The sequence below is a fragment of the Arachis stenosperma genome, chromosome 2 (genome assembly GCF_014773155.1).
Source record: "Arachis stenosperma cultivar V10309 chromosome 2, arast.V10309.gnm1.PFL2, whole genome shotgun sequence".
NCBI classification, from domain to species: Eukaryota; Viridiplantae; Streptophyta; class Magnoliopsida; order Fabales; family Fabaceae; genus Arachis; species Arachis stenosperma.
In genome coordinates, this window is record NC_080378.1 from 2,117,553 (window position 1) to 2,144,159 (window position 26,607).

The 26,607-nt window shown below is 36.2% G+C and overlaps 2 protein-coding genes across 3 annotated transcripts; one reads left to right on the plus strand and one right to left on the minus strand.

The window, feature by feature from the left end:
- The first annotated feature begins 1,998 nt into the window (after nucleotides 1-1,998).
- LOC130961614 (calmodulin-binding receptor-like cytoplasmic kinase 2) lies at nucleotides 1,999-5,305 on the plus strand. Of its 2 annotated transcripts, none has more exons than XM_057887579.1 (6): nucleotides 1,999-2,345; nucleotides 2,998-3,227; nucleotides 3,326-3,494; nucleotides 3,611-3,700; nucleotides 3,787-4,088; nucleotides 4,499-5,305. In XM_057887579.1, exons 1-6 carry the CDS (start codon nucleotides 2,093-2,095, stop codon nucleotides 4,757-4,759), a joined length of 1,305 nt encoding a protein of 434 aa, XP_057743562.1. In that variant the 5' UTR covers nucleotides 1,999-2,092; the 3' UTR covers nucleotides 4,760-5,305. The 2 variants fall into 2 exon arrangements, with proteins under 2 accessions (XP_057743562.1, XP_057743563.1); XM_057887580.1 differs by having other exon boundaries at nucleotides 2,122-2,345; nucleotides 2,603-3,227.
- Nucleotides 5,306-17,860: 12,555 nt separating this feature from the next.
- LOC130962335 (uncharacterized) lies at nucleotides 17,861-24,372 on the minus strand. Its single transcript, XM_057888555.1, has 14 exons — nucleotides 24,106-24,372; nucleotides 23,035-23,093; nucleotides 22,671-22,788; nucleotides 22,336-22,409; nucleotides 22,130-22,198; nucleotides 21,257-21,868; nucleotides 20,462-20,997; nucleotides 20,214-20,278; nucleotides 19,803-19,882; nucleotides 19,545-19,649; nucleotides 19,159-19,298; nucleotides 18,903-19,031; nucleotides 18,518-18,670; nucleotides 17,861-18,435 (listed from the first exon to the last, which is right to left on the minus strand). The coding sequence occupies exons 1-14, from the start codon at nucleotides 24,305-24,307 to the stop codon at nucleotides 18,291-18,293; spliced, it is 2,487 nt and encodes an 828-aa protein (XP_057744538.1). The 5' UTR covers nucleotides 24,308-24,372; the 3' UTR covers nucleotides 17,861-18,290.
- Between the last annotated feature and the right edge of the window lie 2,235 nt (nucleotides 24,373-26,607).

The window sequence follows — 26,607 nt, forward strand, 5'->3', positions numbered from 1 at the left end:
AAAGTTTTCTTTTCTTATTATATTATTTAAATTGTTTAGACATTGGATAAGTATACATCTTATTTATGTCATTGGCTACATTTTTATATATAATCAACCCAAAAAAATTTTAAAAAAAATTAAAAGTTTTCTAGTCAACTATATGATGGATTCTCTTAGTCTGCGAAAAGTATATCATGTGATCATGTCATTTTTAATTTAATATTGTTTTACTTTTATCGCCTTCCAATTTCCATTGATTTTTTTAAGTTTATACCAATGTAAAAATAAGGTGTGAAATCAATCAAATTATTCAACTTGTATACTAATTATCACACTGAAAGGAACGCAGTTTATGCTTATCTAGAATTACAAAATTTTTGCATTTTAAAAACAAGTTAAAGTTTTTGACTTTGAATACTAGCACAATGAAATGAAGAATATATGTTCATTTTTAAATCTACAAAGTCTAATTTAAAATTCTTCAAACTCTTTAATATTTAATGCCGGCACTGTTTGTTAACAACCTAGAAAATGAGAGGGTTGAACACTAGCAAAAACCATTAATCGTTCATATTGTTTTAATAAAGGTTTAATTACTATGTTCGTCCTTATAGTTTCGCGAAATTTTTAATTAGGTCTCTATACTTTTTTTACTTTTAATCAAGTCCCTGCACCAATTTTTTTTTAATTGAGTCTCTATACTTTTTTTTTTTTGTTTAGGTCCTTATACCAATTCTTTTTTTTAGTTGAATCCCTATAAAATTAAGCCAACTACTACTAAGAGGGACTTAATTAAAAAAAATTAGTATATAGACCCAATTAAAAAGAAAAAAAGTATAAGGACCTAATTGAAAATTTTACGAAATTATAGAGACCAACAGAGTAATTAAACCTTTAATAAATGTATAAAAAGTTTCTATCATCACGGCATGGAAATTTCTTATTAACTTGGTTTATTTATAAAAAGTATATTTTGTTCTTTGTATTCTTTAAAGACCAAAATAGACACTCATCAAAGGTTTGTCTCTATAGTTTATAGTTCATCACTTTATATATTTGATGCATGAAAAGTTGCTTTACTTTACTTCTCAATTACGGTTCCGCTACGTTACCAACAACATATCTGTCAACTTCTACCAACTCTTATTTATAATTATGTTTTATGAAAGTGTGTTCATAAATGTGTCTAATAAAAATGTCTTTTTTATAACTGTGTTTAATAGAAGTATCTTTATAAATATATTTTCTGGATGTGTCTCTTTATATATGTATTTAAAATATATTAATTACTAGACACATCTACGAACACACTTCCATGAAACACAAATATAAATAAGAGTTAGTAGAAGTTGGCAGATAATATGTTGGTACTCTATACTTTTCCTTTCAATTATTTTGATATTCTTGACTTTTCAATCATTGCCGACTTTTTAAAATTGAAATTTTCTCAAACACAAACAAAATTCAATTCATACTTTAATTTTAGATACATAATAATACATTCACAATGAAATTAGTCAGACTTATAAATAAGTACTTATTATTTAATAAAGTTATAAAAAATTATTGTAAATTTCTCTAAATATAAGGTGTTAAATAGTTGACAGCAAAAATATCTCTATCTATGTAAAATTATTTTTTGGAACACATTCCTTCTCTAATTCTTCCAACCACACCCAATCAAGAAAAAGATAGCTTTAAGTTTTGAGATATATCCCTTTCATTTCTAAGCATAGACTCAACCGCGAATAATAAAGTTATAGTCTTATAGATTTTTTTTAATGATTTTATAATATATATATATATATATATATGTTAAATATAATTACAAAAATAAACTATACACTATATTAAAATTTCCATATCTAATAAGTAATAATTAAATTTATTGAATTATTATATTTATATATTTTCTATATAATAAATATATAATTCAAAATTGCTATAAATAAAAAGCAGAAAATTTCCACGGCGCACGATAGCGTCAACTACCTTTTAAATTCTAAAAGACGCTAAGTCGTTGCTACGTTAAAATTTCTCTCTTTCACTTTCTCTCTCTAAAAGTCTTCAGCTGCGCGCCCATTTTCTCTCTCTCTAACAAACACAGCCCATGAAAGGTCGCCGGAACTCCAGCTCCGACTACCGGAGCACGCCGGACCGCGGTGGATATTCTCCCGGATACGCGTCTTCTGAGGTCAGCGCCAAGTCAACCTCTTCCTCCACCGCCTCCGGCGGCCGGAGTTCGGTCTCCTCCGCCGCTAGGTCTGTAGCCGGAATCTTCAGCGCCTGCTTCGCGCCGCCGGAAGCCACCATAAGAAGCTCCAAAAGTTTCGGGGATTCTGAGGAGTTCAAAGCTCCATCTGGTAGTAGTTTGATTTTTTCTTACTCAATTTTGCTGCCATTTAATTTGTTGGAAATTTTCATTTTCTTTTTTGTTTAGCAAAGAATCTGATATTTTCGGTAATGGAAATCGGTAGTGTTTTGTTTTGGATCTGGTGCGATGAAAATTTTTCCCTTTTTTTGTTGTGGATAGTGTTTGGATGCTGAGAAAATGTTAAAGAAAACTTGTTAAAATTTGGATTTTTAGTGCTGATTTTTGTTTCCATAATTTTAATTTCAGGTTGCAGTTAGAATTGTGTTGTAATAACTGTGAATTTGTATCACAGTTGATAACCAAAAACAAAAATGATTGATATGGTCGCAATTGTTGTTACACTGCAAAATCTTGCTTTCAGTTGAGACTTCACAATGGCAGTTTGGTTCAGCTATTTTAATTTGATAAGAGACTGAAAATTTATTGAAGTTCAATTTCTCAAATTCAGGGCTTTTCTGTATTTAGAGAATATAGATTCTGCAATCCCAATCTCTTTTTCTTTTGTTTGCATCAATGTATGGTTAAGATTGCAAGGAAGTGATTGGTTAAATTTATGTTTAGTAAGTTCTATATTATCATCAACATTGTGGATTTTGAGTGTAGCAAGTGAATTATTATAAGCTGTTCAATGTGTTTCTTAGTTGCATCGGATGTTTCGAGAGCTAGTAGTCAGAAAGGGCGTGGCTTGAATCGAGGCATCAACATCAGCATAAATAAAGAGCCTGGCACTGTAAAATTCACCATGGAGGAAATCCAGAAAGCCACAAGAAACTTCTCCTCTTCTTTCAAGATTGGCCAAGGTGGTTTTGGTACTGTCTACAAGGCCAAACTCTTGGATGGAACAGTGGTTGCAGTAAAGCGCGCAAAGAAGGTTGTTTAGATGTTGCTTTCATAGCCTAATCATCTGATTGGTTAATGTCTGATCATGTAACCATCTGACAGTTAATGATTAATTGCATTGCTTTGTAGAGTCTATATGAGAAGCATTTGGGTGTAGAGTTCCAGAGTGAGATACAAACACTATCAAGGGTTGAACATTTGAACTTGGTCAAGTTCTATGGATATTTAGAGGAAGGGGATGAAAGAATTGTTGTTGTGGAGCATGTTCCAAATGGAAACCTAAGAGAACATTTGGATTGTACGTTTATTTAGCCTCCTTTTATTATTATTATTAATTTTTTGTTGTTGTTGCTATTTTGTGCGTTTGGGATTTTAAGATTTAGGATTTAACTCGATTAGAGATGATCATTGCAGGCATTCACGGAAAAGTTCTTGACCTTCCTACACGTCTAGACATTGCAATTGATGTAGCTCATGCCATCACCTATCTTCATATGTATATAGGTACATTGTTTTGACATCATTCAAATCATTTTCAGTCTTGGCAAACTGCATTGTGGTTAGTCCTTGATGACAGAGGTTTTATGCAGATCATCCTATCATTCATAGAGACGTTAAGTCTTCCAACATTCTGCTGACCGAAAATTTTCGAGCTAAGGTAGCAGATTTTGGTTTTGCAAAACAAGCACCAGATAGTGACTCCGGCATGACTCATGTATCCACCCAAGTTAAAGGAACAGCAGGCTACTTGGACCCTGAATACCTGAAAACATATCAACTGACTGAAAAGAGTGATGTGTATTCATTTGGTGTTTTGCTTGTTGAACTCATCACTGGGAGACGTCCCATTGAACCGAAATTCGAACTCAGAGAGCGAATAACTGCAAAATGGGTGTGTCATACTTATATCCTTCATCCACCTCTTCTTTTCTGCATTTGAATCTTCTTAAGTGATATCTTTTCTTAAAGTAAGAAAGTAATGGCTTATTAATTCTTCAATCTGATATATTGCATGAATCCTACTATATTTTTTCAGGATGAATAATCTTTCACTTCCTCACTTTAAGATGATCCGAATCCTTTTTTCTTGTAACTTCTCATCATTGTTCATAACTGCATAAAAAGCAATCACTTCTATGCTAATCCAATAATAAGTGTCAAATTAACAAAATTGGTAAAACCAAACATTACTGTATCTGAACATAATTTATATACAAATATATGAATTTTTAGATGTGTCACTTTTGACAGAGAGATTGATTAATTGATTCTTCAATGCTAACTGGTTTGCCATAAGTGCAGGCTATGAAGAAATTTGTGGATGGAGAAGCTACCACTGTCTTGGATCCAAGACTTGATCAAACTGCAGCAAATACACTTGCACTTGAAAAGATTCTTGAACTAGCATTGCAGTGTTTGGCACCTCGGAGACAAAACAGGCCTAACATGAAGAGATGCGCCGAGATCCTTTGGACAATCCGCAAGGATTACAGGGAGCTATCAGCCTCAGATTTTCGCTCGTTTTCTTCTACTTCCCAGAGGAGCTCTTCAATAAGAGACTGAGAATGCTAAGTATTCATCTCAAGCATGATGAGGCAACAGAAACAACATGAAGCACTTGCATCAGAGAGTGCAAGTTAATGCCAAATCATATAACCAGAGGGGAAAACCATTCTTCTGGTCATGATCTAGCAATTTCAGCATCTTTGGGAAAGTCCCTTTTGGACCACAGTGACATGTGTAGGTAGAGTTCATATTTTGTCAAATCTGTTCATAAGAATTTTTGTTTCTGTATATAGGAACTAGGAAGCACACTCAGACAAAAAGTTGCCTCCTTCCTTGATTGATTGCGTATTATTATTACTATTTTTTTGGGGTGGGTTTTTTATATTATTATTTTGAATTAAATGTATTTCTTTATCTTAGCTTCTATTGCTGGTGGAGATTTGATTGTTGCATTTTCACATAGGATATCATTCCATTTACAATTAAATATGTCTCTTGTAATTCTTCTAAGTTCCTTTTTTTTGTCATTGCGAATATTAAATAGATTTTTATTATCAATGAGCAATACTACATGATTAATAAAATTTATTATTTTTTTGTTAATATTTAGCTAACTCTGATATTAAAGACTAAATTTTAAATTCTAAATTTTAATAATATAAAAATAAGATATTAACAAAAAAATATTGGCTAATATTAATAAAGATGTTAGCAGTAGTGAGCCCCTAATATTTTTCTAATATATTTTATTTCTCTGATATATTTCAATGTAATTTATATAGAAATATTGATTGAGCGAATTTATCATTTTAAAGTGATAGATAAAAGAAATAGGAAATAGTTATATTTAAGTCAAATAGAACTCTTCTAACATTTTTTTTTCATCATTAAGATCATGCGAGATTTTCTTGTCTGAAGAGAACAAGTTCCAAGCACTTTGTCTTAGTTAAGTGTTGGTTGTACGTACTATCATTGTTCCTTTCCTATCCTAATATAATGGAGTATATTAACAAGAAATTGTGAGAATTATTATTTTCACAGTTTCATAAAATGAAGCATTTAATTAACCTATATCTTGATCTTTACAAGAGATTAGTCCTCTGATTTACATTTTTATTTTCTAGTTTTTTTAGTGTTTTTTATTTTATAAAAAATTATTATTTTCATTAATTTTTCCTTTTTATTCATAAAATACCGAAAATACAAATCGAAAATAAAAATACAAACGAAACTAACATGAGTATACAATCTTAGGATGCGTTTGATTTGCGTTTTTATTTTCTGTTTTTATTTTTATTTTTAGTGTTTTCAATTTTCTGGATTTTATAAAAAAAAAAAGTAAAATCAGTAAAAATAATATAATCTTATTTTTATTTTTTTTTCACAAAATTTAAAAAATAAAAAATACTAAAAAAAAACACAAACCAAACACATGCTTCCAAGTTGTCCATGAATTCCTTGATCTTCTATGGGATCAGGAAGAAATAAATAATGGCTTACATTAATGGCATTTATATTCTTCAGAAACAAATTGGCCACTTGCTCGTACCAACACCAAGTACATGGTGCATTGACTAACGTGGTTGTATTATCACATTTCCATTGTTTTTGTGTGGCAGAAAATGAACGCTATCAATCTATTTATCTATCATGTTTTTCATTTGGAAAAATATAGGTGACCAACAACATTTTTTAATAATGTATGAATAATGTAAATTAATAGGATTAAAAGAGTAAATTTAATTAATAGCATTAAATTAGAGTATAATGTACTTTTATTTGATTGGTAGTTGTTCATGTTGTTCAAAATAATTATTATTTACCTAGCATTCCTCTTTTTCATTTATATCACCATCTCTTATTCAGTAATGATATAAAGAAAGAAACATTGGTAAGTGTTACGGTGGGTAACCGGAGATTAAGAAGATGGATGGTTTTGGTTGGTCCAATTGTCCGCGAATGGTGGCTTCCGAGCTGGTTTGCACGTTGGAGCCTCCTTCCGACTTATGCTTGTGAGTGAATGGGGGGTGGTACCTGCAAAGACACTCCGATGCCTAAGTTAGCAAGGGTATGAGCAGGTCTAGAGAGTATTGGGTTTAGAGATACCTGAGGGGTGTCAGGGTATTTGTAGTGGTGAGCCAATAACCACCGTTGGAGTAGTGCCATATTTTTAGGATGTTAACCGTCCCATTATCTTAGGGAGGTTAAGATATGGCTTGACTAAAGTAGTTGGAGAGATTTTAGGGGCAGTTACTCATTTGAACGAGTGCTTATCTGCCAGCTATTCTCCGTCCCGACTTCTTAGGAGTAAGTCGGGTTTGACACCGACTTCTAAGTGTGAAGGTTGGCGCTTAGTAAGGCTCGATCCTCTGGACTGGGCCTCTTATTTGGACCTGGGCCTTTATTATTGGGCCAGGGTAGGAACAGTGCCCCTACTTGAGCCCAAGATCTTTATAGGACTTGGGTTCAAGTATTTTACTCGGGATCGTAGTCGACTTGTTGGAGGACCGACATGATTTTCTGAAACTGACGTGACTTTCCGTGTCTCTTTAGTTCTGACGGTTACGTCTAATCAAGCGTCGTGTCCGTTAGGGATGTGCGTAGACTTTGGTAACGGTGCATTCTCATTAATGACTGCCCCGCTTTTACCATTATGCCCCTTAGTATGTTTATAAATACTTTCCCTCTCTTTCATTTTTTCGTTTCTGTAATTTTTCAAATTTCTTCTTGCTTTATTCGTGCTTCCTTCTTGCATTCGGAGACCTCTGCTTCTTTCAACCTTCGGTTTCGGATAAAGGTTAGCGTTTTACTTTTATGACATGCTTTGTGATTGCATGCTTTTATTTTCTTTGGAGAGGGAGAAGTGACGTTGTAGGCTTTCGTATCCCCTTAGGGACTTTCGTTTTTGATTCTTTTTCCTTTTTCCTTTGTAGGTTTTCGTCGTGTTTTTAGAAAATGTCTTCTGTAGAGGCTCTTTCTCAATGGGTTGATGTCACAGTCCTAGGAGAGGAACCTTTGGTTGATGCGGAGTTTATTACTCATCTTCGTACTCACCACAGGATTTGTGTTTCTGAGGATGACGAGCCGAAGTATGAGTTGGTAGTCCCGGGTCCAGAAGACCGGGTTTGCTTTGGGAGGGCTAATGAGACGTCTTCTCATTTCTTCTTTATGTATGAATGTATGATCACCCGTCTGGGTGTCCTTCTTCCTTTTTCGGATTTTGAAATGTCTGTTTTGCACCACTGTCGAGTTGCCCCTACCCAACTTCACCCCAACTCTTGGGGTTTTCTGAAAATTTATCAATTTATTAGTCAAGCTTTGGACTTCCCGACTTCTTTGAGGATTTTCTTTTTTCTTTTCCACATGACTAAGCCCTTTAGTGGGCTAAACAACAAACAGCAATGGGTGTCCTTCCGAGCCATACAAGGTCGGAGGATTTTCACCCTCTTTGATGAATCCTTCCATGACTTCAAAAATTATTTTTTCAAAGTGCAAGCTGTAGAGGGTCACCACCCCTTTTTTCTGGATGATAACTCTTCTCCTCGCTTTCCCTTATATTGGCTGGAGGCCTCCCCTTGTGAGAAATATGGTCTGGACGACCTGGATGAAGTAGAGGTTGCCATTGTGGGGTTCCTCCGAGAAGTGTGGGGGAGGGCCCCATATTTGGATACTAAGAAGTTTCTCCAAGGGTCTCCGACCTTTGTCCAGGCGCAGCTAGGTAGCTTTTTCTTGTTTTTTAAATTTCCGACTTATCAACTGATCATTCCGACTTGTTTGATTCTTTAGCTATTGTTTTTCTTTTTTCAGAAATGGCTAAAACAAATGCCCAAGAATCTTTTCAAAGAGTCCAGGAGGCCAAGGCCAAGTCTCGCGCTCGGGCCGGTGGTGCCAGGGTTATCTCTCCTCCTCCTCCTCCTCGGAATGTTGGAACTCTTTCCAAGCCTATCGTAATCTCTTCTTCAGCTCCCCCTCAGTCGCTCCCCGTCGTCCGACCTTCCCCTGATCCAAAGAAGCGCAAGACTTTAGAGTCTGGTGCTTCTGGTGAGGTTAAGGCGGATGCTATTGAGTTTGTCCGAAAGAATATCTATCCCCATGTTCGTATAGGCATGGATGATATGTCTATTCGGAGCCACCTTACCACTATGGTCGAGGAGAGTCTTAAGGCGGCGGGGGTTTGTGGCAAGCTCTTGGATATCTTTGAGAAGGCTCCCCTCAGCTCTTTATGGACGACCTCGAAGGTTGAGGAGCTAGAGGGAAGGCTTCGCTCATATCAGGAGTATGAGGGAGAGTTGAAGAAGGAGATTGCTAAGCTGATGGAGGAGAGAGATACCTTCCGGGAGAAAGGGAAGGCCTTGCAGGTCCAGTACAACATGAAGATGGAGTTGAGGAAAACGGCGCAGGCCAGCTATCAAAGCTTATTCAAGGATCTTGTGTCCGTGAAGAATGATCTGCTGAATTCTCGGAAGGCATATGATGAGTTGGAGGACTCAATTGCTGATGGTGCCGAGGAGTCTTGGAGGATTTTCTTGGAGCAAGTCAGGGTGATTGCTCCCGACTTGGATCTTTCTCCTTTACATCATGATAAAGTTGTTATTGATGGTGCCATCGTGGATCCTCCTGCCCCCGTAATTGTTTCCGAGTCAGAATTGAAGACTCGGGGGCAGAGGATTATTGAGTCTCCTCCTCATTCCAAAGATGCTCCGGGTTCTTCAGCAGTTCCTCCTATCTCTTCCTCTCCCATGGATACCTCTGGTGGCGTTCCTCCTGATTCCGGTGGTGGTGATCTTCCTAAAAAATGACTTGTGGCTATTTGGGGTCCGGCTTGTGGGCCCCCGTTTTTTAAACTCTTTATTTATTTCTGGTTTGAACAATTTTCTTTGGCCCTTTGAGGCCGTAAACAAAATATTTTATGCGTGCCCTTTTTGATAAGGGTTTTAACTTAACAAAATAAATACCCTTTTTTGGATAAGGGTTTAAGTTACCTTATGCGTGTATGATTTTCTGAATTCCCCTTGACCTTTTCTTGAAAAACCTTTCTTTTTGCTTGTTTGTTTTTCTGAGCTTTTTTGTTTAAGGGCTTTTAGGACAGCCTTTAAACTTCTTCCTAGGTTTTCCTATCTCTTTTCGTTATCCCTCATACTCAACTTAGTTTTGGTGAGTTCTTATGACTTAGGTTATTTTTGCGATTTTTCTTCTACTCGGTCCTTCATTCCGATTTATGGATCGAAGTATTTCCGAGCTTTTCTACTCGGGATCTCGTTTCGACTTATGAGTCGGGTTTGTTCCCGAGTTTTTACGATCGACTTCTTATAACCTCTTTACACCGACTTGTACCTCGTCGTTTTATCCTGACGACCTTTTAGGTCGGTTCATGGGATTTTCACGTTTTGTCGAGCTTAAGTCGGCGCGTTTCGTAGAAAGACTTTAAAAAATGAAAAGGATTTCATAAGAGATATCGTAGATGAAAAAGATCTTTATTAATCGGGGAAGTACCTTTTTTGCTACTAAGGATTTTGATAATCTATTTCCCTTAGTCTCTACTATGATGCCTCGTTAAAAATCCTTCTCCAGAAAAAACCCTTTTGGGAAAAAATCATGAAGTTGGGAAAAGAGTACATCAGGGAGTAGAGTTCGCTTTTAGCTATAGTACCTTTTCATGTTACAAGCATGCCACGACCTCGGGAGCTCAGTGCCGTTCAGGTCGATTATTTTATAATAACCTTTTCCTAAAACTTCATTGACTTTGTATGGTCCCTTCCAATTTGCGGCGAGCTTTCCTTCTCCTGATTTGTTGACTCCAATGTCGTTTCTGATTAGGACCAAATCATCTGGAGTAAATGTTCTTCGAATGACTTTTTTGTTGTACCTTGTAGTCATCCTCTGCTTTAACGCTGCTTCTCTTATCTGGGCATCTTCTCGGACTTCGGGGAGCAGGTCGAGCTCCTCTTTGTGCCCCTGTATGTTTCCGATCTCGTCGTGGAGAATTACCCTTGGGCTTTGCTCACTGATTTCTATTGGTATCATTGCCTCCACACCATAGACTAGTCGGAAGGGTGTTTCTCCAGTGGCGGATTGGGGTGTTGTCCTGTAAGCCCATAGCACTTGAGGGAGCTCTTCAGCCCAAGCCCCTTTTGCTTCTTGCAGTCTCTTCTTTAGTCCTGCCAGTATGATTTTGTTGGCTGCCTCGGCTTGCCCATTGGCTTGTGGGTGCTCCACCGAGGTAAACTGATGTTTGATTTTCATACTGGCCACTAAGCTTCTGAAGGTAGCATCGGTGAACTGGGTTCCATTATCCGTAGTGATGGAATAGGGTATCCCATATCTTGTGATGATATTTTTGTAGAGGAACCTCCGACTTCTTTGAGCGGTGATGGTGGCCAATGTTTCTGCTTCTATCCACTTTGTGAAATAATCTATTCCCACGATCAGGTATTTGACTTGTCCAGGCGCTTGGGGAAAAGGACCTAACAAATCCATTCCCCATTTTGCAAAAGGCCATGGAGAAGTGATACTGATAAGCTCTTCTGGTGGAGCCACGTGGAAATTTGCATGTATTTGACATGGTTGACATTTTTTCACAAATTCTGTGGCATCTTTCTGCAAGGTCGGCCAATAGAATCCAGCTCGGATTACTTTCCTGGCTAGTGACCTTGCTCCGAGATGGTTTCTGCAGATTCAACTATGTACTTCCTCCAATACCTCGGTGGTTCTCGAGGTCGGTACACACTTTAACAATGGTGTTGATATCCCCCTTCTGTAGAGGATATTTCTCACCAAGGTGTAGTGTTGTGCTTCCCTTCGGATCTTTTTAGCTTCTTTCTCCTCATTAGGGAGGATGTCGAATTTCATGTATTCAACTAAGGGGTTCATCCATCCGAGGTTTAAACCGACTACCTCAAGTACTTCTTGTTTATCTTTTATTACTGAGGGTTCCTGGAGGGTTTCTTGGATCAGACTTCTGTTGTTCCCTCCTGGTTTGGTACTTGCTAACTTGGATAGGGCGTCTGCTTTGCAGTTCAGATCCCGAGTTATGTATTTGATCTCGGTTTCTGCAAAGCGCCCAAGGTATTCCAAAGTTTTTTCCAAGTACCTCTTCATATTTGGGTCCTTTTCCTGATACTCTCCACTTATTTGGGAGGTCACCTCTTGCGAGTCGCTGTATATCATCACCTTTGTAGCACTGACTTCTTCTGCTAGTTTTAGCCCAGCAATCAAGGCTTCATATTCTGCCTGATTATTTGAGGCTGGGAATTCAAACTTTAGAGAAACCTCTATCTGGGTTCCTCTTTCATCTACCAATATTATGCCTGCGCCGCTTCCCGTTTTGTTGGAGGATCCATCTACATAGAGTTCCCATGTAGTTGGTTTTTCCTCTTGTTCCCCTGCGTATTCTGCAACGAAGTCGGCGAGGCATTGAGCTTTGATCGCTGTCCGAGTTTCATATCTTAAGTCGAACTCGGAGAGCTCTATTGCCCATTGAACCATTCTCCCTGCAACATCCGTTTTTTTGGAGGATTTGCTTCATGGGTTGGTTCGTACGGACTCTTATAGTGTGGGCTTGAAAGTAAGGTCGTAACCTTCGCGAGGCTACTACTAAGGAGTAAGCAAACTTTTCTAGTTTGTGGTACCTTAGTTCGGGGCCTTGTAGAACTTTACTGATGAAGTAGACTGGATGTTGTCCGACCTCGTCTTCTTTTATCAGGGCTGACGAGACAGCCTTGTTTGCTACGGATAAGTATAGGACGAGGTCTCTCCCAGGTACGGGTCGGGTTAGAATAGGAGGTTGGCTTAAAAACTTTTTGAACTCCTGGAATGCCTCCTCGCATTCAGGAGTCCATTCGAACTGGCATCCTTTCCTTAATAAGAAAAATAGTGGAAGGGATTTCAGTGCCGATCCTGACAGAAATCTGGAGAGGGCTGCAAGTCGGCCATTTAGCTGCTGGACTTCTCTCAAACAAGTCGGACTTTTCATTTCTAGGATGGCTCTACACTTGTCGGGATTGGCTTCGATCCCTCTTTGTGTTAGCATAAATCCTAGGAATTTCCTTGCTTCCACTGCGAAGGCACACTTTGCGGGATTTAGTCTCATCCCGTGCAGCCTTATAGTGTCGAAGACTCGCGAGAGGTCTGTCAAGAGGTCGTCTTCTTTCTTTGTTTTTACCAGCATGTCGTCGACGTATACTTCCATTAGACTCCCCAGGTGAGAGGAAAACACTTTATTCATCAACCTTTGATATGTGGCCCCTGCATTCTTTAATCCGAATGGCATGACCACGTAGCAGAAATTAGCTCTGGGTGTGATGAATGATGTTTTCTCCTGGTCGGGTTCGTGCATCGGGATTTGATTGTATCCCGAGTAGGCGTCCATAAATGATAAGTATTGGTACCCGGAGCTAGAGTCTACCAGGGTATCAATACTTGGCAAGGGATAAGGGTCCTTACGACATGCCTTATTTAAGTCGGTGTAGTCGACACACATTCTCCATTTGCCGTTCTGTTTTTTGACTAGCACTACATTGGCTAGTCATGTTGGGTACTTGACTTCTCTGATGAAGCCAGCTTCCAGGAGCGCCTGTACTTGTTCTTCCACTATTAGGGCTCGTTCTGGGCCGAGCTTGCGTCTTCTTTGTTGTACAGGTCGGGATTCTGGATAAACCGAGAGCTTGTGGGACATGAGCTCGGGGTCAATCCCAGGCATGTCAGAGGCCTTCCAGGCGAAGAGGTCGGAATTATCTCTTAGGAGCCTAGTCAACCCTTGTTTTAGGGTTTCCCCTAGGTTGGCTCCTATATGAGTGTTCTTCCCTTCCTCTTTACCAACCTGTATCTCCTCAGTTTTTCCTCCTGGTTGTGGTCGTAGCTCTTCTCTGGCCCTTGCGCCACCGAGCTCTATTGTGTTAACTTCTCTGCCCTTTCCCCTTAGGTTTAGGCTTTCATTGTAGCACTTCCTTGCCAACTTTTGATCTCCCCTTACCGTTGCTATTCCCGCTGAGGTCGGGAATTTCATGCAGAGGTGAGGAGTAGATACCACTGCTCCGAGTCGATTGAGGGTAGCTCTGCCGATTAGAGCATTATATGCTGACCCCACATCGATGACTATGAAGTCTATACTCAGAGTCTTTGATTTTTCCCCTTTTTCCAAAAGTAGTGTGAAGGGGCAAAAATCCTAGTGGTTTTATTGGCGTGTCCCCTAATCCATATAGGGTGTCGGGGTAAGCTCTTAATTCTTTCTCATCTAACCCTAGCTTGTCGAAGGCAGGCTTGAAAAGGATGTCCGCCGAGCTTCCTTGGTCCACCAGGGTTCTGTGGAGATGGGCATTTGCTAGGATCATGGTTATCACTATTGGATCATCATGTCCAGGGGTTATTCCTCGCCCATCTTCTTTTGTGAATGAAATGGTAGGGAGGTCAGATGGCTCTTTCCCGACCTGATAGACTCTTTTGAGATGTCTTTTGCGAGAGGATTTGGTGAGTTCTCCTCCCGCAAACCCTCCTGAGATCATATGGATATGTCTTTCTGGAGTTTGCGGTGGTGGGTCTCTTCTATCCCTGTCGTCTCGCTTTCTCTTTCCGTGACCGTCCGACCTTTCTATGAGATATCTATCAAGCCGACCTTCTCTAGCCAGCTTTTCTATCACATTTTTAAGGTCGTAACAGTCGTTTGTGGAGTGACCATATATCTTATGGTACTCGCAGTAATCGTTGCGGCTTCCCCCTTTTTTGTTTTTAATGGGTCTAGGGGGTGGCAATCTCTCAGTGTTACAAATCTCTCTGTATACGTCCACTATAGAGACTTTCAGAGGAGTATAAGAGTGATATTTTCTCGGCCTTTCGAGACCGAGTTCTTCTTTTTTCTTGGCTTCCCTTTCCCTCTCTTTTGTTGAGGGAGGGGGTCCGGGTCGCCAACTCAAGTCTCTTAATTTGGCGTTTTCCTCCATGTTGATGTACTTTTCAGCTCTTTCCTGTACATCACTCAAGGAGGTGGGGTATCTTTTTTATATGGACTGCGAGAAAGGACCTTCCCTAAGTCCATTGACTAACCCCATTATTACTGCTTCGGTGGGTAGGTCTTGAATCTCCAAACATGCTTTGTTGAACCTTTCCATGTAGGTTCGTAAAGATTCTCCGACCTCCTGCTTTATTCCCAGGAGGCTCGGTGCATGTTTCACTTTGTCTTTCTGGATTGAGAACCTCATCAAAAAATTCCTCGAGAGGTCTTCAAAACTAGTAACCGACCTCGGGGGGAGGCTATCGAACCATTTCATCGCTGCTTTCGATAGAGTGGTCGGGAAGGCCTTGCACCGTGTAGTGTCGGAAGCGTCAGCTAGGTACATCCGACTTTTGAAGTTGTTCAGGTGATGCTTCGGATCCGTGGTCCCGTCGTAGAGGTCCATGTCAGGGCTTTTGAAGTTTCTCGGAACTTTAGCCCTCATGATGTCCTCGCTAAAGGGATCCTCCCCACCTAAAGGTGGTTCTTCGTGTTCATCGCGGGAGTTGCGACTTTTGAGGGAGGATTCCAACTGTAAGAGCTTTCTTTCTAACTCTTTCCGTCGTTCCATCTCCTCTTTTAGGCTCTTTTCAGTTTCCTTTTGTTGCTCTCGCTCCTGTTCTAATTGCTCCAGGCGGCTATGGACTAATCCCATGAGTTCAGTTACATGGGATGGTCCTTCTTTTTCTGATTCGCGCCCTTCTGAGGAGTTTACCTTCGGATTCTTTATTCCGGAAGTGCCTTCCCTGTGTTGATTATCGATTTCTTGGTGGGAGGTGAGGTCCACATCGTTGTGGCCTGTGTCCAGATTCTCTTGTTCTGAGTCTGTCTCTACGTGGCCTTCTTCGTGGGATCTATCTGCCATCGTTGGATGATCTCTCGGGTCCCCGGCAACGGCGCCAATGTTACGGTGGGTAACCGGAGATTAAGAAGATGGATGGTTTTGGTTGGCCCAATTGTCCGCGAATGGTGGCTTCCGAGCTGGTTTGCACGTTGGAGCCTCCTTCCGACTTATGCTTGTGAGTGAATGGGGGGTGGTACCTGCAAAGACACTCCGATGCCTAAGTTAGCAAGGGTGTGAGCAGGTCTAGAGAGTATTGGGCTTAGAGATACCTGAGGGGTGTCAGGGTATTTGTAGTGGTGAGCCAATAACCACCGTTGGAGTAGTGCCATATTTTTAGGGTGTTAACCGTCCCATTATCTTAGGGAGGTTAAGATATGGCTTGACTAAAGTAGTTGGAGAGATTTTAGGGGCAGTTACTCATTTGAACGAGTGCTTATCTGCCAGCTATTCTCCGTCCCGACTTCTTGGGAGTAAGTCGGGTTTGACACCGACTTCTAAGTGTGAAGGTTGGCGCTTAGTAAGGCTCGATCCTCTGGACTGGGCCTCTTATTTGGACCTGGGCCTTTATTATTGGGCCAGGGTAGGAACAGTAAGCAACTTGTACTTCCAAGTTCCAACTCTAAATTTTAAAATAAATCTCATTCAACTTAGTGTTGAACCTTGTTGGTTTTGCTAAGTCTTAATAGGGTTATTGTTAGTTAATTATTCAGTTCAATTTAGTAAATCCTAACTTTTACTAATTAATTATTGGATCTTTCTAACATATGTCCTAGGAACACATCTTAAGAATATTATAAAAAGAAATAATTTACTAAAATTTTAATACATTGAATAAACTAAGAATTTAAAATATTTTTATTATTATGTTCTTAAAATATGCTTCATTAGTTGGATAAAAGCTTCATTCAATGTTAGGTCATTACTCATTAGTGTCATTTTAACATATCTTATCTCTCAAAAAATAAAACAAAATAAAATAAAGATAAAATGGCTAGCTAAAATTGGTCAAGTGATAAACAAATTCATCTTTTCTCGATTATTCAGTTCAAATTCTTAGAATAAAGAATATTTTTGTTGAGAGAAATTACAATCACAGGTCTTAAACATGGATTATTAATAAGCATATGTGGAAAGATAAAAAGAAAAAAGAAGAATATAGTTAAAATTAAATTTTGTAAAGTTCTTAGATAATAAGTAATAGAGAAGTACTACATGACTAATAAAAATTTATCTTTGTTAACAATTGGTTAACAAAAATATTTTTATACTAAATTATAAATTGTAAATCCTAGTTTAAAAATAAAGTGTTAACTCAAAATATTAATTAATATTGATAAAAATATATTATTCTCCTAACACTTTTTAATTGCCCTTAAATTATGAAACAATACCAATAGAGGTGAGCACGGGTCGGTTTGGTTCGGATTTATGATAAAATTAGAATCTAATCGATCAGAATGTAATTGGTTTGGTTTGGTTTGAATTTATGTTTTTTTGTACATGTATTCGAATCAAACTAAACCGATTAACCAAACTGATTAAAAACGGATTGGTTCGGTTCGGATAATTGAGTACCCGATGACATTGACATTTATAAAAAAAATCAAATTTTCATCTTAAAAACTCAACAAGTACAATAAACATGTAACATCAATAAAAATAATCCAAACATGTTAAACACTAAATACATTAAAAACTAAACTCATTAAAATCCAAAAATATTAACAATGAATAATCATTATGTAATAGAAAAGCCATATATATTTTTTATTTTTTATTTAATTAATATATGATCAAGTTTGCGGGTTGATTCGGGTTCCATATCCCTAAAATCGATACCCGAACCAATCACTAACAAAAGTGATCGGTTTGATTTGGGTTGGACCCAATTACCCATTGGTTTCAGTACCAATTTAATTAGTTCGGTTCGGTTCGGACGGATAATCGGGTATCCACTACCCGTGCTCATCCCTAAATACCAATGAAAACTAGTATATAAAAAGCATATTAAAATTCTTCTTTTAATTTTTTATAGGACAAGAAAACAAGTCTCTATCAACTTGGTCGTGTTACTTTAAGCATACCTACTTTGATACTTAAGTACCATCCAACAACTTTTCAAAGAATAGCATTTATTATCATTAATTCAGTATTTTGTATATTATATTGTTATCTACTCAATCAATGGTTATAAAAATGAACTCCTATCTATATAAAATTTAACTCCTTTCATAATGGATTGGTTAAAAATAATACAAGTCAATGCTAGAAATCAAAGTAAACAATCTAATAATGTAATAGAAGCATAGTGTATATTTTAAGACCCAACATTTGGTTTGTCTTAGAGTTTTTCATTGAGAATGCTTAAGCATAAATGTTAAATAGAAGTATCTTCCAATATGAAAGGGAATATTTCACTATACAAACTCATGACTTAAGCCTCAAATATTTACTGCTATGAAAAAATATATATAAAAATTCTAAATTCCTAATGGTAAGTGTCATATGAGGGGTAAAAATCAAAACTAAAAAATATATATCTAAGATTAGTTCTCTATACAATTTTTCCAATAAACCTTATACATGAATTTTAAATCCTATTTACTCTCATGACAAACTCAAACTTTGTTATGAGGTTAAGAATTTACAAGAGACTATAACCTGTTGTTGGTAACTTGCTCTCATCTTTGGCCTCCATGTTCACTTCAGTGTTGATTTCTAATTCCAATTCCCCTATCATGCTTGTGTCAACCAAAATTTTAAGACTCGCTTCTCGAAAACGAGTCCTGGCGAGCCAGCGCATAGTTTTCCGTCGTAGGTAGCTGATCCTCCTCTGCATCCACATTACTTGCTTTTGAGCAAAGAAAGAAGAAAGATGATGTGTATATTGTGACATGCCAAAAGCTGCAAAAACGGTTTGAAAGCGCGAATGTTAGTTGGCGAAGGGCGGAGAAACAACGACGAAAAGAAGGTCGAAAATAAGTACCTATGCCATATCCAGTAGGTTGAACTGGTTTCAAGTACCCAGCTTGTTGCTGCCATGGCTAATGCGATGAAACCGGCCAATGCGAAACCCCAATGGAACCGCCTCCAAAGCAACATGACAAGCTTATAGAGCCAATCCTTTATAGTTAACAAGCTGCAATACAACCTCATTGTTACAGTTTTTCAATAACGATTATGCAAATAGACAAATCTACCATCTATGATACACAAATACTTCGTTTTTACTCGCGAATATCTGCATTAATTACTGCTACCTCAAACATCTTAACCTTGTGAGAAATTTTCATAGAATGGCTGTACTTATGAATCGTATCGTATCGTATTATACTCAATACTAGTATTTGTATTTGTAGTTTTGTACTCACCTTTGAGGGAAACTTGGTGAGAATCTGAATGAAAATGAAAGGGACCTATACTTTGATGAGACCTCTATCAACCAGCCAATTAGAAGACCAATAGCTCCAAGCACAAACACAAGAACAATATTCGAAGATCTGTCGCAATCGAAATCACAATCAATGTAAGATAAACATGAACAAACTAAAAAGAGCTTAAAAGCTTCGATCAGCAAATGCATGCACGCGTCAAAGTCGAAGTTGTTTTCGTCAACATTGAGAGTACCTGGTCGCCTTGGTTGCAGCCATGAGTGCAGTAAAGATAGCAACAGCTGTGTGGATTGCCCTCTTGTGTGTTTCATTGATCGAGGCTAAGTACACGAAAGTGCTAACCACGGCCATGAAAGAAAGCCAAAAGTCCATGAACTGAAATAATAACGTTTAAAACAGCGAAAATTAAGCTCGGACAGCATAATTCATCCAATTAGGAACACAAATCCTAACTCAGATGTCAGATTGTATAAGATTATTGAAGCTCGAAACGATTACATAGGAGACTTAAATGTTATGTTTGTCAATCCAATCTAATAACATCTTTTGCTTTCATGGTTTGAAAACAAAACTAAAATTTAAGAAAATGAGGAAAAGAGAGAATGAAGGCAGAGCAGTAACCTGAAGAACATTATAGGTCAAGGGACACCAAGTGCCTACATCACATGCATGATAAATCGCACTCGAAATTCCACTCGAAGTGAACAAAATCCATTCTGCATATGCCTGCATAAAGGGTCGCATCATCGTCCATACAATAAGTCACTTTATTCGTCGAAAATTTAGATGAAATGCTCTCTCATTCAACAATACGAGTACTAACGGCGAATCAAAGCTGTGTCTCCGTTAGTTTAAATAAAGTAAAGAATAAAGAACCACCTTCTGCCGAAGGGCCCAATAGGCAGGAAGCATTGCTGCTGCATTCGATGCAATGAGAAAAATCGATTGCACTATGTGCCCTGCAAAAATTTTAGTAACTAAGTTTTAAGAACAAAAATATATAACAAACTGAATTGAAACTCAACAGGAAATTTATATTTAACAAACTGAATTGGAAACAAGCAAGAAAAACATTCTCAAGCTTTTTAGATTAATATATTTGGAATGAAGTTTCCAAAGTAAACTACTCAACGAATAAAAAATACATTTACATAATATGTTAAATAAACATTCATGTCGATCTCGGTGAATAGAAAAGTAAACAAAAAAGATGATTGACCAGAAATATGTTTATTAACTACATGGTTTGAACTAATACACTTACAAGAAGCACCACTTAGAATGATTTACCTTTATGCGATACAATTTCAACGCTACAGTCAAAGCCCCCGTGGTTCCGATCACAAGAGCAGAAGCTGAGGACAAGAAGTAAAGACAATTTGTAAGAAAAATATCAAGGAAATTGGAAACCAGAACAAAACACTCGATCCAATAAACTATGAAACTTAGCATCTGATTCTTTACACAAAATTTAGCAAAACAAATGAGAGGTAAATAGGGATGATAAATTAGATAAACAGAAAGGGTTTAACATATACCTATATGATGTCAATCCGCTAGCATCAAAAGAATATCTACAGTCACCATGAGAAGAGCAATGTTTCGGGCATCCTTCGAGTGAAATAGACATGGCAGTTTGTGCTTTCAAAGAATTGCCGCTTGCATTAAGATGTCTTAAACCAAAACCCCATGTTCCTTCTCTAGCATAAATAATGTAAAAATCAACATTGTCATCTTTTGAACTATATAGCATGAAAAACGCCGATTCATCGCTCTTCCTTGTCTTGTTAGCATAATAATAGTCCCAACTCTCAAGAGAAGGTAATCCACCAAATCGAGCATAAAATTCATAATTAATCTTCACATCTGAGGATAGCCGTACATGAATATTTCGTCCGGCTGCACCACGAGGAATGTCCAAAATAAAGTAAGTCCAAATGTTATCAGTTCCTCCTTGGTTCATTGTGTTGTTTGAAAGTGGCTCAAGAGGAAAATTTGCCGACTCTGCCATTTCTACCTCACCAACTGGTAAATAATATGATTCGAACGGCATTGGAATTCTACTTAGGACTGTCTGCAGACAACCATTATTATTTTTTCAATAAACTATTCACGCAAGAAAATATATTCAAGCTTTAAGATATAGAACTGATTCTGTTGCAAGATGTTCTTGAATTAAATATTTGAAAAACTTCAACTGTTTAGCTTCATGGTATTCTTCTGACATGATTTGGAATTAATCTTTAATTTCTTGGAAAAAAGAAAAAAAAATACTTTAAGGGACAACAAAAAAGGAATTATATCAAAGAGTAACATCTTGCAATTAATACTACCTGAAGTGTGTAGCTATCCATTGTGCAATTCGGTCCAGCTTTACCAAGAGGGCACTGAACCACTTGTGTTTCCATTGAATAGCAAACTTTGGCATTGCCATCCTGAGTTCCATCTGACGTTTTTGCCAGATTAACCGGTAATATACTAATGTATAGACGACCAATCTGTGGAGCACGAATAACAAGAGGGGATTTACTCAAATCACTGGAATAATCATGCGAAGTCTCTGAAGGAATTGCACCATGGCGAGCATAACACATTAACTTAAAATCATCTGCACTAGAAGTGCTATTTGAAGATGTAGAGTTGAATCTGATATTTGCTGCTGTAATGGTCAATTCTTCTGCCATATTTGTTATATCCAAAGAATGGAACTGTGGTACGCCTTCCTGAACACACGAAGTTTCGAAGTTATTTTTGCAGGTCAGAGCATTTTCCATCATCGGCTTCTTCACCTCTGTAGCATCCAAATCATAATATTTAAAGGCATTGGACGATGTGCATGAAAGTGGATAGACTGTACTGTTACAGAACACCCCCTTCATCATCGAATTCGTGCATGCTTCCACACTTATATTAGCAATGAAGGAGTATGATGAGCCTCGGTTAATCTGCAAAGACAAAGAAGTAATATTATTCATACATATGCAGCCAGTGGATTGGTACTTTGATAGGAATGAGTCAAGCATAGAGGAGTTAGGAAGTATGTATTGGCAATTTGACATAATTCTTATTTGACTAAAGATGACAACTAAATTCAACTCAACAAGGCAGAACCGAAAGGAAAAGAAATATTGCAGCAAGTAACAAGGTATACTCGAAATATTCAGAGTTCTTCATGATAAAAGTAATATTTGAATAATAAACTGTACCATCTTTGATTGTGTTCTTGTCGCTCCAATGCCATTGAATAGACCAATGTACCAAGCGCCTGCAGATATCTAAACAATAATTCGTGTTTACGGTCTATACAGCAATAAGTAAAATCACTTGTGAGCTTTATAGGATGCAGGAAAGAAAACACCAAGCTTGAAGGTATAATACCAACATAACAGAATAAAGAAATGAATGACAATACCTGTTCATTTGTCAATCTCATAGTGATATTCTTCTGCATAGGAAAGCACTGCTCCACATCAAGATCATTTATTCCTGAAGAAACAACAAAAACAAGAAGTAATTATAACGTGGAACTAATTATTTTACAGGCAGAAAGAGTACTTGATCTTTTTTCGTGGTCAAGAATACGGAGAACAAGATGGTGAACAATTGCTGCTGATCATAATGTAGGATAGAAAATCTTCTAACAATTTGAAAAACATCTCTCAAAGAAATTTAAGATAGAACTTATATACTCAAACTTTAACCTTAGAAAACAAATTTATTAGAATATGTTTGAATATGGACTTCTACCTGAGACAACTGAATCTTTCAGAGTTGTGTTTAAGGCATCCGGCAGAGGAGGGCTGCCATCTCTGAAACATATTATTGGCAGTGAGCTTTTTGGAATTCGATCGACCCTTGAAAGATCCTGAAAAAATAATTAAGAACATTTGAGTTTCATCAGAACTAAACTATTAGCATCTCTGGAACATTCCATATGCGGCAGAATAAGACTAAAATCAATGTCAAAATAGAAGCAAATGACATTAATTTAATCTAAAAGAAATGACTCCCCAGCAAGATCCACCAACACTGAATACCAATGCTAGGGTTCTAAGGTGCTCCTATGTAAAACATTTAAAAAAATAAATAAATAAGTTACAGATACACTTACAAGATCTACATCTGAGTTCAATGCTATGGACACAGCAGAAAACGATGGCGGTATATCAACTGCAACATAAGAAACCATCAAGGGACAAGTCAGTAAGATCATCGATAAGTCTGACAAAGATTTTATTCCTCCAAATTAACAGTGCTTAGTATCTTATACCAAATTGAATCACTAAAACATTAGAAAGCAAAAATGTTACAGAAGTTCAACATGATAAGAAGTGCCAGTGGTTTTAAACCTATCCAAAGTATCCATACATACATTTGATTCTTGAATAAATAAGCAATGGTAGGTAGGAAAGAGAAAGAGGCACAAAAATGAGGCAGCACAATGATCACAAATCAACTATCACAAACTTACAATCAGAACTATATCAACAAGTCATCAAGGCAAAAATTCATTCAATGGCCCCACAATAATAGGCTATTGCCATCAAAATATTCATCTATTTCTTCAATGTCAACTTACACAGAAGTTAACAGAAAACCAAAACACTCATATGATCAAAAGGGTTTAACTTTTACCTTAAACCCTTGTCATAGAAAGATCAAACATGAAAATTGCATAATTAAACAACTACCCAATTCCTCAGAGTTCAAAACCAACAACAATTTGAAGACTAGGAACTATATACCACTATAAAACATCAACAGAAAAAAAAGATGAACTTAAAGAGAAAATACTATCACACAAATTCAAGTATACTTCAAAAATCCAATTTTGACCCATCATAATTTACACTAGCAAACACTTCATGAGCAACAACAACAACAACACAGAAATTCATAGCATAAAAGAGAAACTTTTGTCACACAGAGAGAAAGTATCAAAGTATAGTTAAAAATCCAATTTTGACACATCAAAATTCACACTGGAACAATGCTTCTTAAGGAGAAACAACACCACCACCACAGAAATTCATATAGCATAAAAAGAGAAGCTTTTTATTACACAAAGTGAAAGTATAGTTCAAAAAACCAATCTTGACCCATCAAAAAGCTTCATGAGTAACAAAAACATAACAATTCATAGCATATGAACAAAAGGGTCAATGCCAATTGATTCATAAACCTCGGATATAGCGCAAATCAAAGGGCTTGATAGTCGTCTCAGGGTAGCTGAAGCTGGAAACGGTGAAGAAGTTGCCACCAGAAACCGTTGTTCCAACAAGTTCACCTTCACTTGCAGAAGTGCAGAGAGAAGAAGCAAACAGTAACAAAGCAGTGAGAAGAATCAGTTTTGGATGACACCACAAAATCGAATTGAAAGACATTTTTTTTTGTGATGCCGAGGTGGTTCTCTCAGAAGTCAGAACATGGAATTGCAGAAAGTGTGAAAGCTGAATAATATTGTTTAAAAGACCAATTAATTAAGTAGGGTACAAGGGTATTAGAAATTTCAAATTTGTGAACAAACTTAGATTAAAAATAAGAGCAATGCTAGGGGCCAGCAATTTTTGTGATTGTTAGCCATCAACTAGCCATCAATGATGATTTGATGGTGTGAGATTGGTACGAGATTTCATCCAATGGCTCACCTTCCTCTGCTGGTTACATGCTGGCCAAAATTCAATAAAACTGCTGGCCCCCTAAACTTTTCCTAAAAATAAAATTTTTGTTGACTTTGACTTAATTTGATTAGGTAAAGTTTTTATTTTTTAAAATTAACCATTTTGACCTAGTTGAATTTGGCAAAATTTTTAGTTTTTAAAAATAATTTATAAAAAATCATTTTTAAAAGATAATTTGTTAAAAATTATAGTATTTATATTGAATAAATTGAATTAAAAATGACTTTAATGAATACAAATAACAATAAATATATTTAATAAAATAATTTTTAAAATTTAAAAATATTATAATAAATATTAATATTAAAAATTATATTTAGATATTAATTAATGTATAAGATTATATTAGATTTTTTTACTTTAATAAGCACAAGACATCTTTTAAAAATTTTCTCTTAAATTTTTTCAAAAATACGTTTATCTTTCAAAAGATATAAACACAAGATTTATTAGACACAAAATAAAGAGTTTGTGTTTTTAAAAACTTTTTCAAAAAAATTTACCAAATTAAACCTAAATAAAAAAATTTTTATTTTTTGTTTTTAATGTGCCAAAATTTTTATATATAGTAATTTTTTAAAGGAATTGTGCTTCTGTTTAACAAATGTATAGCTTGACTGGATCAAAAATAAACTCAGGTTCAAATTATTTAAAATGTTTAAAATTTTTAATAAGCAAAATTTAAACTTATAAAATAGATTATTTAGTCAATCAGTCTAAGTTTTTAAAAATATATAAATATATAATTTTATTATACTGAAAAGTATAATAATAAATTTTTTATTTTATATCTTTTATTATATTTAAAGATTTTTATATATTAATCTTTTTTTAATTATATATATTTTTATTTTATACTATATTTAATTTTTTTATTTTATTTTATTATTTATTTATTTATTATTTTTTAAAATTATCAAAATTTTTAGTAGATATTAGGTCAAACTAAAGCCAAACTTCATCTTAATAAGATAGGCTTTCAATAAAATTTATTACCCTGAGCCAAGTTTTTAATTTGATATAGATTATTTATCAAGTATTAAGTTTTACATGTTATAATCTATTTCCACCCTTATTTAGATTATATCATTTCTATCCCTAATAACATAAAATAGATGAGATAAAGATCATCTAAATTTAAATTTTAAATTACTATAAAATAGTGATAACATAGTCAATAGAGTGAATATGAAATAATAATTAAGAAGTAGGGTATATAAGTTTGTGAACTAGATAATATTAAATAATAATATCTTTGTTTATTAAACGAGAAAATTGGTTGTATTTCATAGTATTATTATCTTTTCTTTTTTGTTGTTAATCTACCAAAAAAGATACATATTACCTTTTGTGCTTCTATTTAAAAAATCAATTTAATCTGGATAATATATAACTCAAATGTGGCATAGATAAGATCAAGTTCATCTAAAATAATAGTATATATGTATAAGTAAAATAGTTAAATAACATAAAAGTAAATATAAATTTATTAATGAGTTATAACTCAAATGACATAGTCTTCTCATATTTATTTAGAAATCGTAGATTTGTATCTCATTTCTAACTAAAAAAAATAGACAATTTAGATACAGTTCGTTTTTATAGTAATTTTTTTTTTAAATGAGAATAGTTATATTTTGATCACAGAAGAATAAAGAGAATAAATACTTAATTATAGAAGGTTTTCCGATGCTCAAATTAATATGTGAAGTAATAATATTAAAGCTAAATGAATAAAATGAATATTTTTTTTGTATCTTTATACATATCTCATTAACGTTTTTATCAGTTATGATTATGCTAACTAGGGATGTCAATGGGATGGGGCGGGGCGGGGGGATGCTTCCCTACTCCCCGTCTCCGTCCCCAGAATTAATTCCCGTCCCCGCCCCATTTCCCGTCATGGGGGGATAATTGTCCCCATCCCCGTTCCCCGCATTCCCTGCGTTTCCCGCGGGGCCCCATTCCCCATCTCCTTATGTTTAACATTCATATGGAAATTA

Excerpts from the sequence above, each read along its gene's own strand:
- LOC130961614 (XM_057887579.1), top strand. The coding sequence starts at position 2,093 with ATGAAAGGTCGCCGGAACTCCAGCTCCGACTACCGGAGCACGCCGGAC. Across the intron at positions 3,701-3,786 it reads CTATCTTCATATGTATATAG|ATCATCCTATCATTCATAGA; the intron begins GTACATTGTTTT and ends GGTTTTATGCAG. Across the intron at positions 4,089-4,498 it reads AGCGAATAACTGCAAAATGG|GCTATGAAGAAATTTGTGGA; the intron begins GTGTGTCATACT and ends CCATAAGTGCAG.
- LOC130962335 (XM_057888555.1), bottom strand. The coding sequence starts at position 24,307 with ATGTCTTTCAATTCGATTTTGTGGTGTCATCCAAAACTGATTCTTCTC. Across the intron at positions 22,410-22,670 it reads GAAAGATTCAGTTGTCTCAG|GAATAAATGATCTTGATGTG; the intron begins GTAGAAGTCCAT and ends TTGTTTCTTCAG. Across the intron at positions 20,279-20,461 it reads AGCGGATTGACATCATATAG|CTTCTGCTCTTGTGATCGGA; the intron begins GTATATGTTAAA and ends TCTTGTCCTCAG.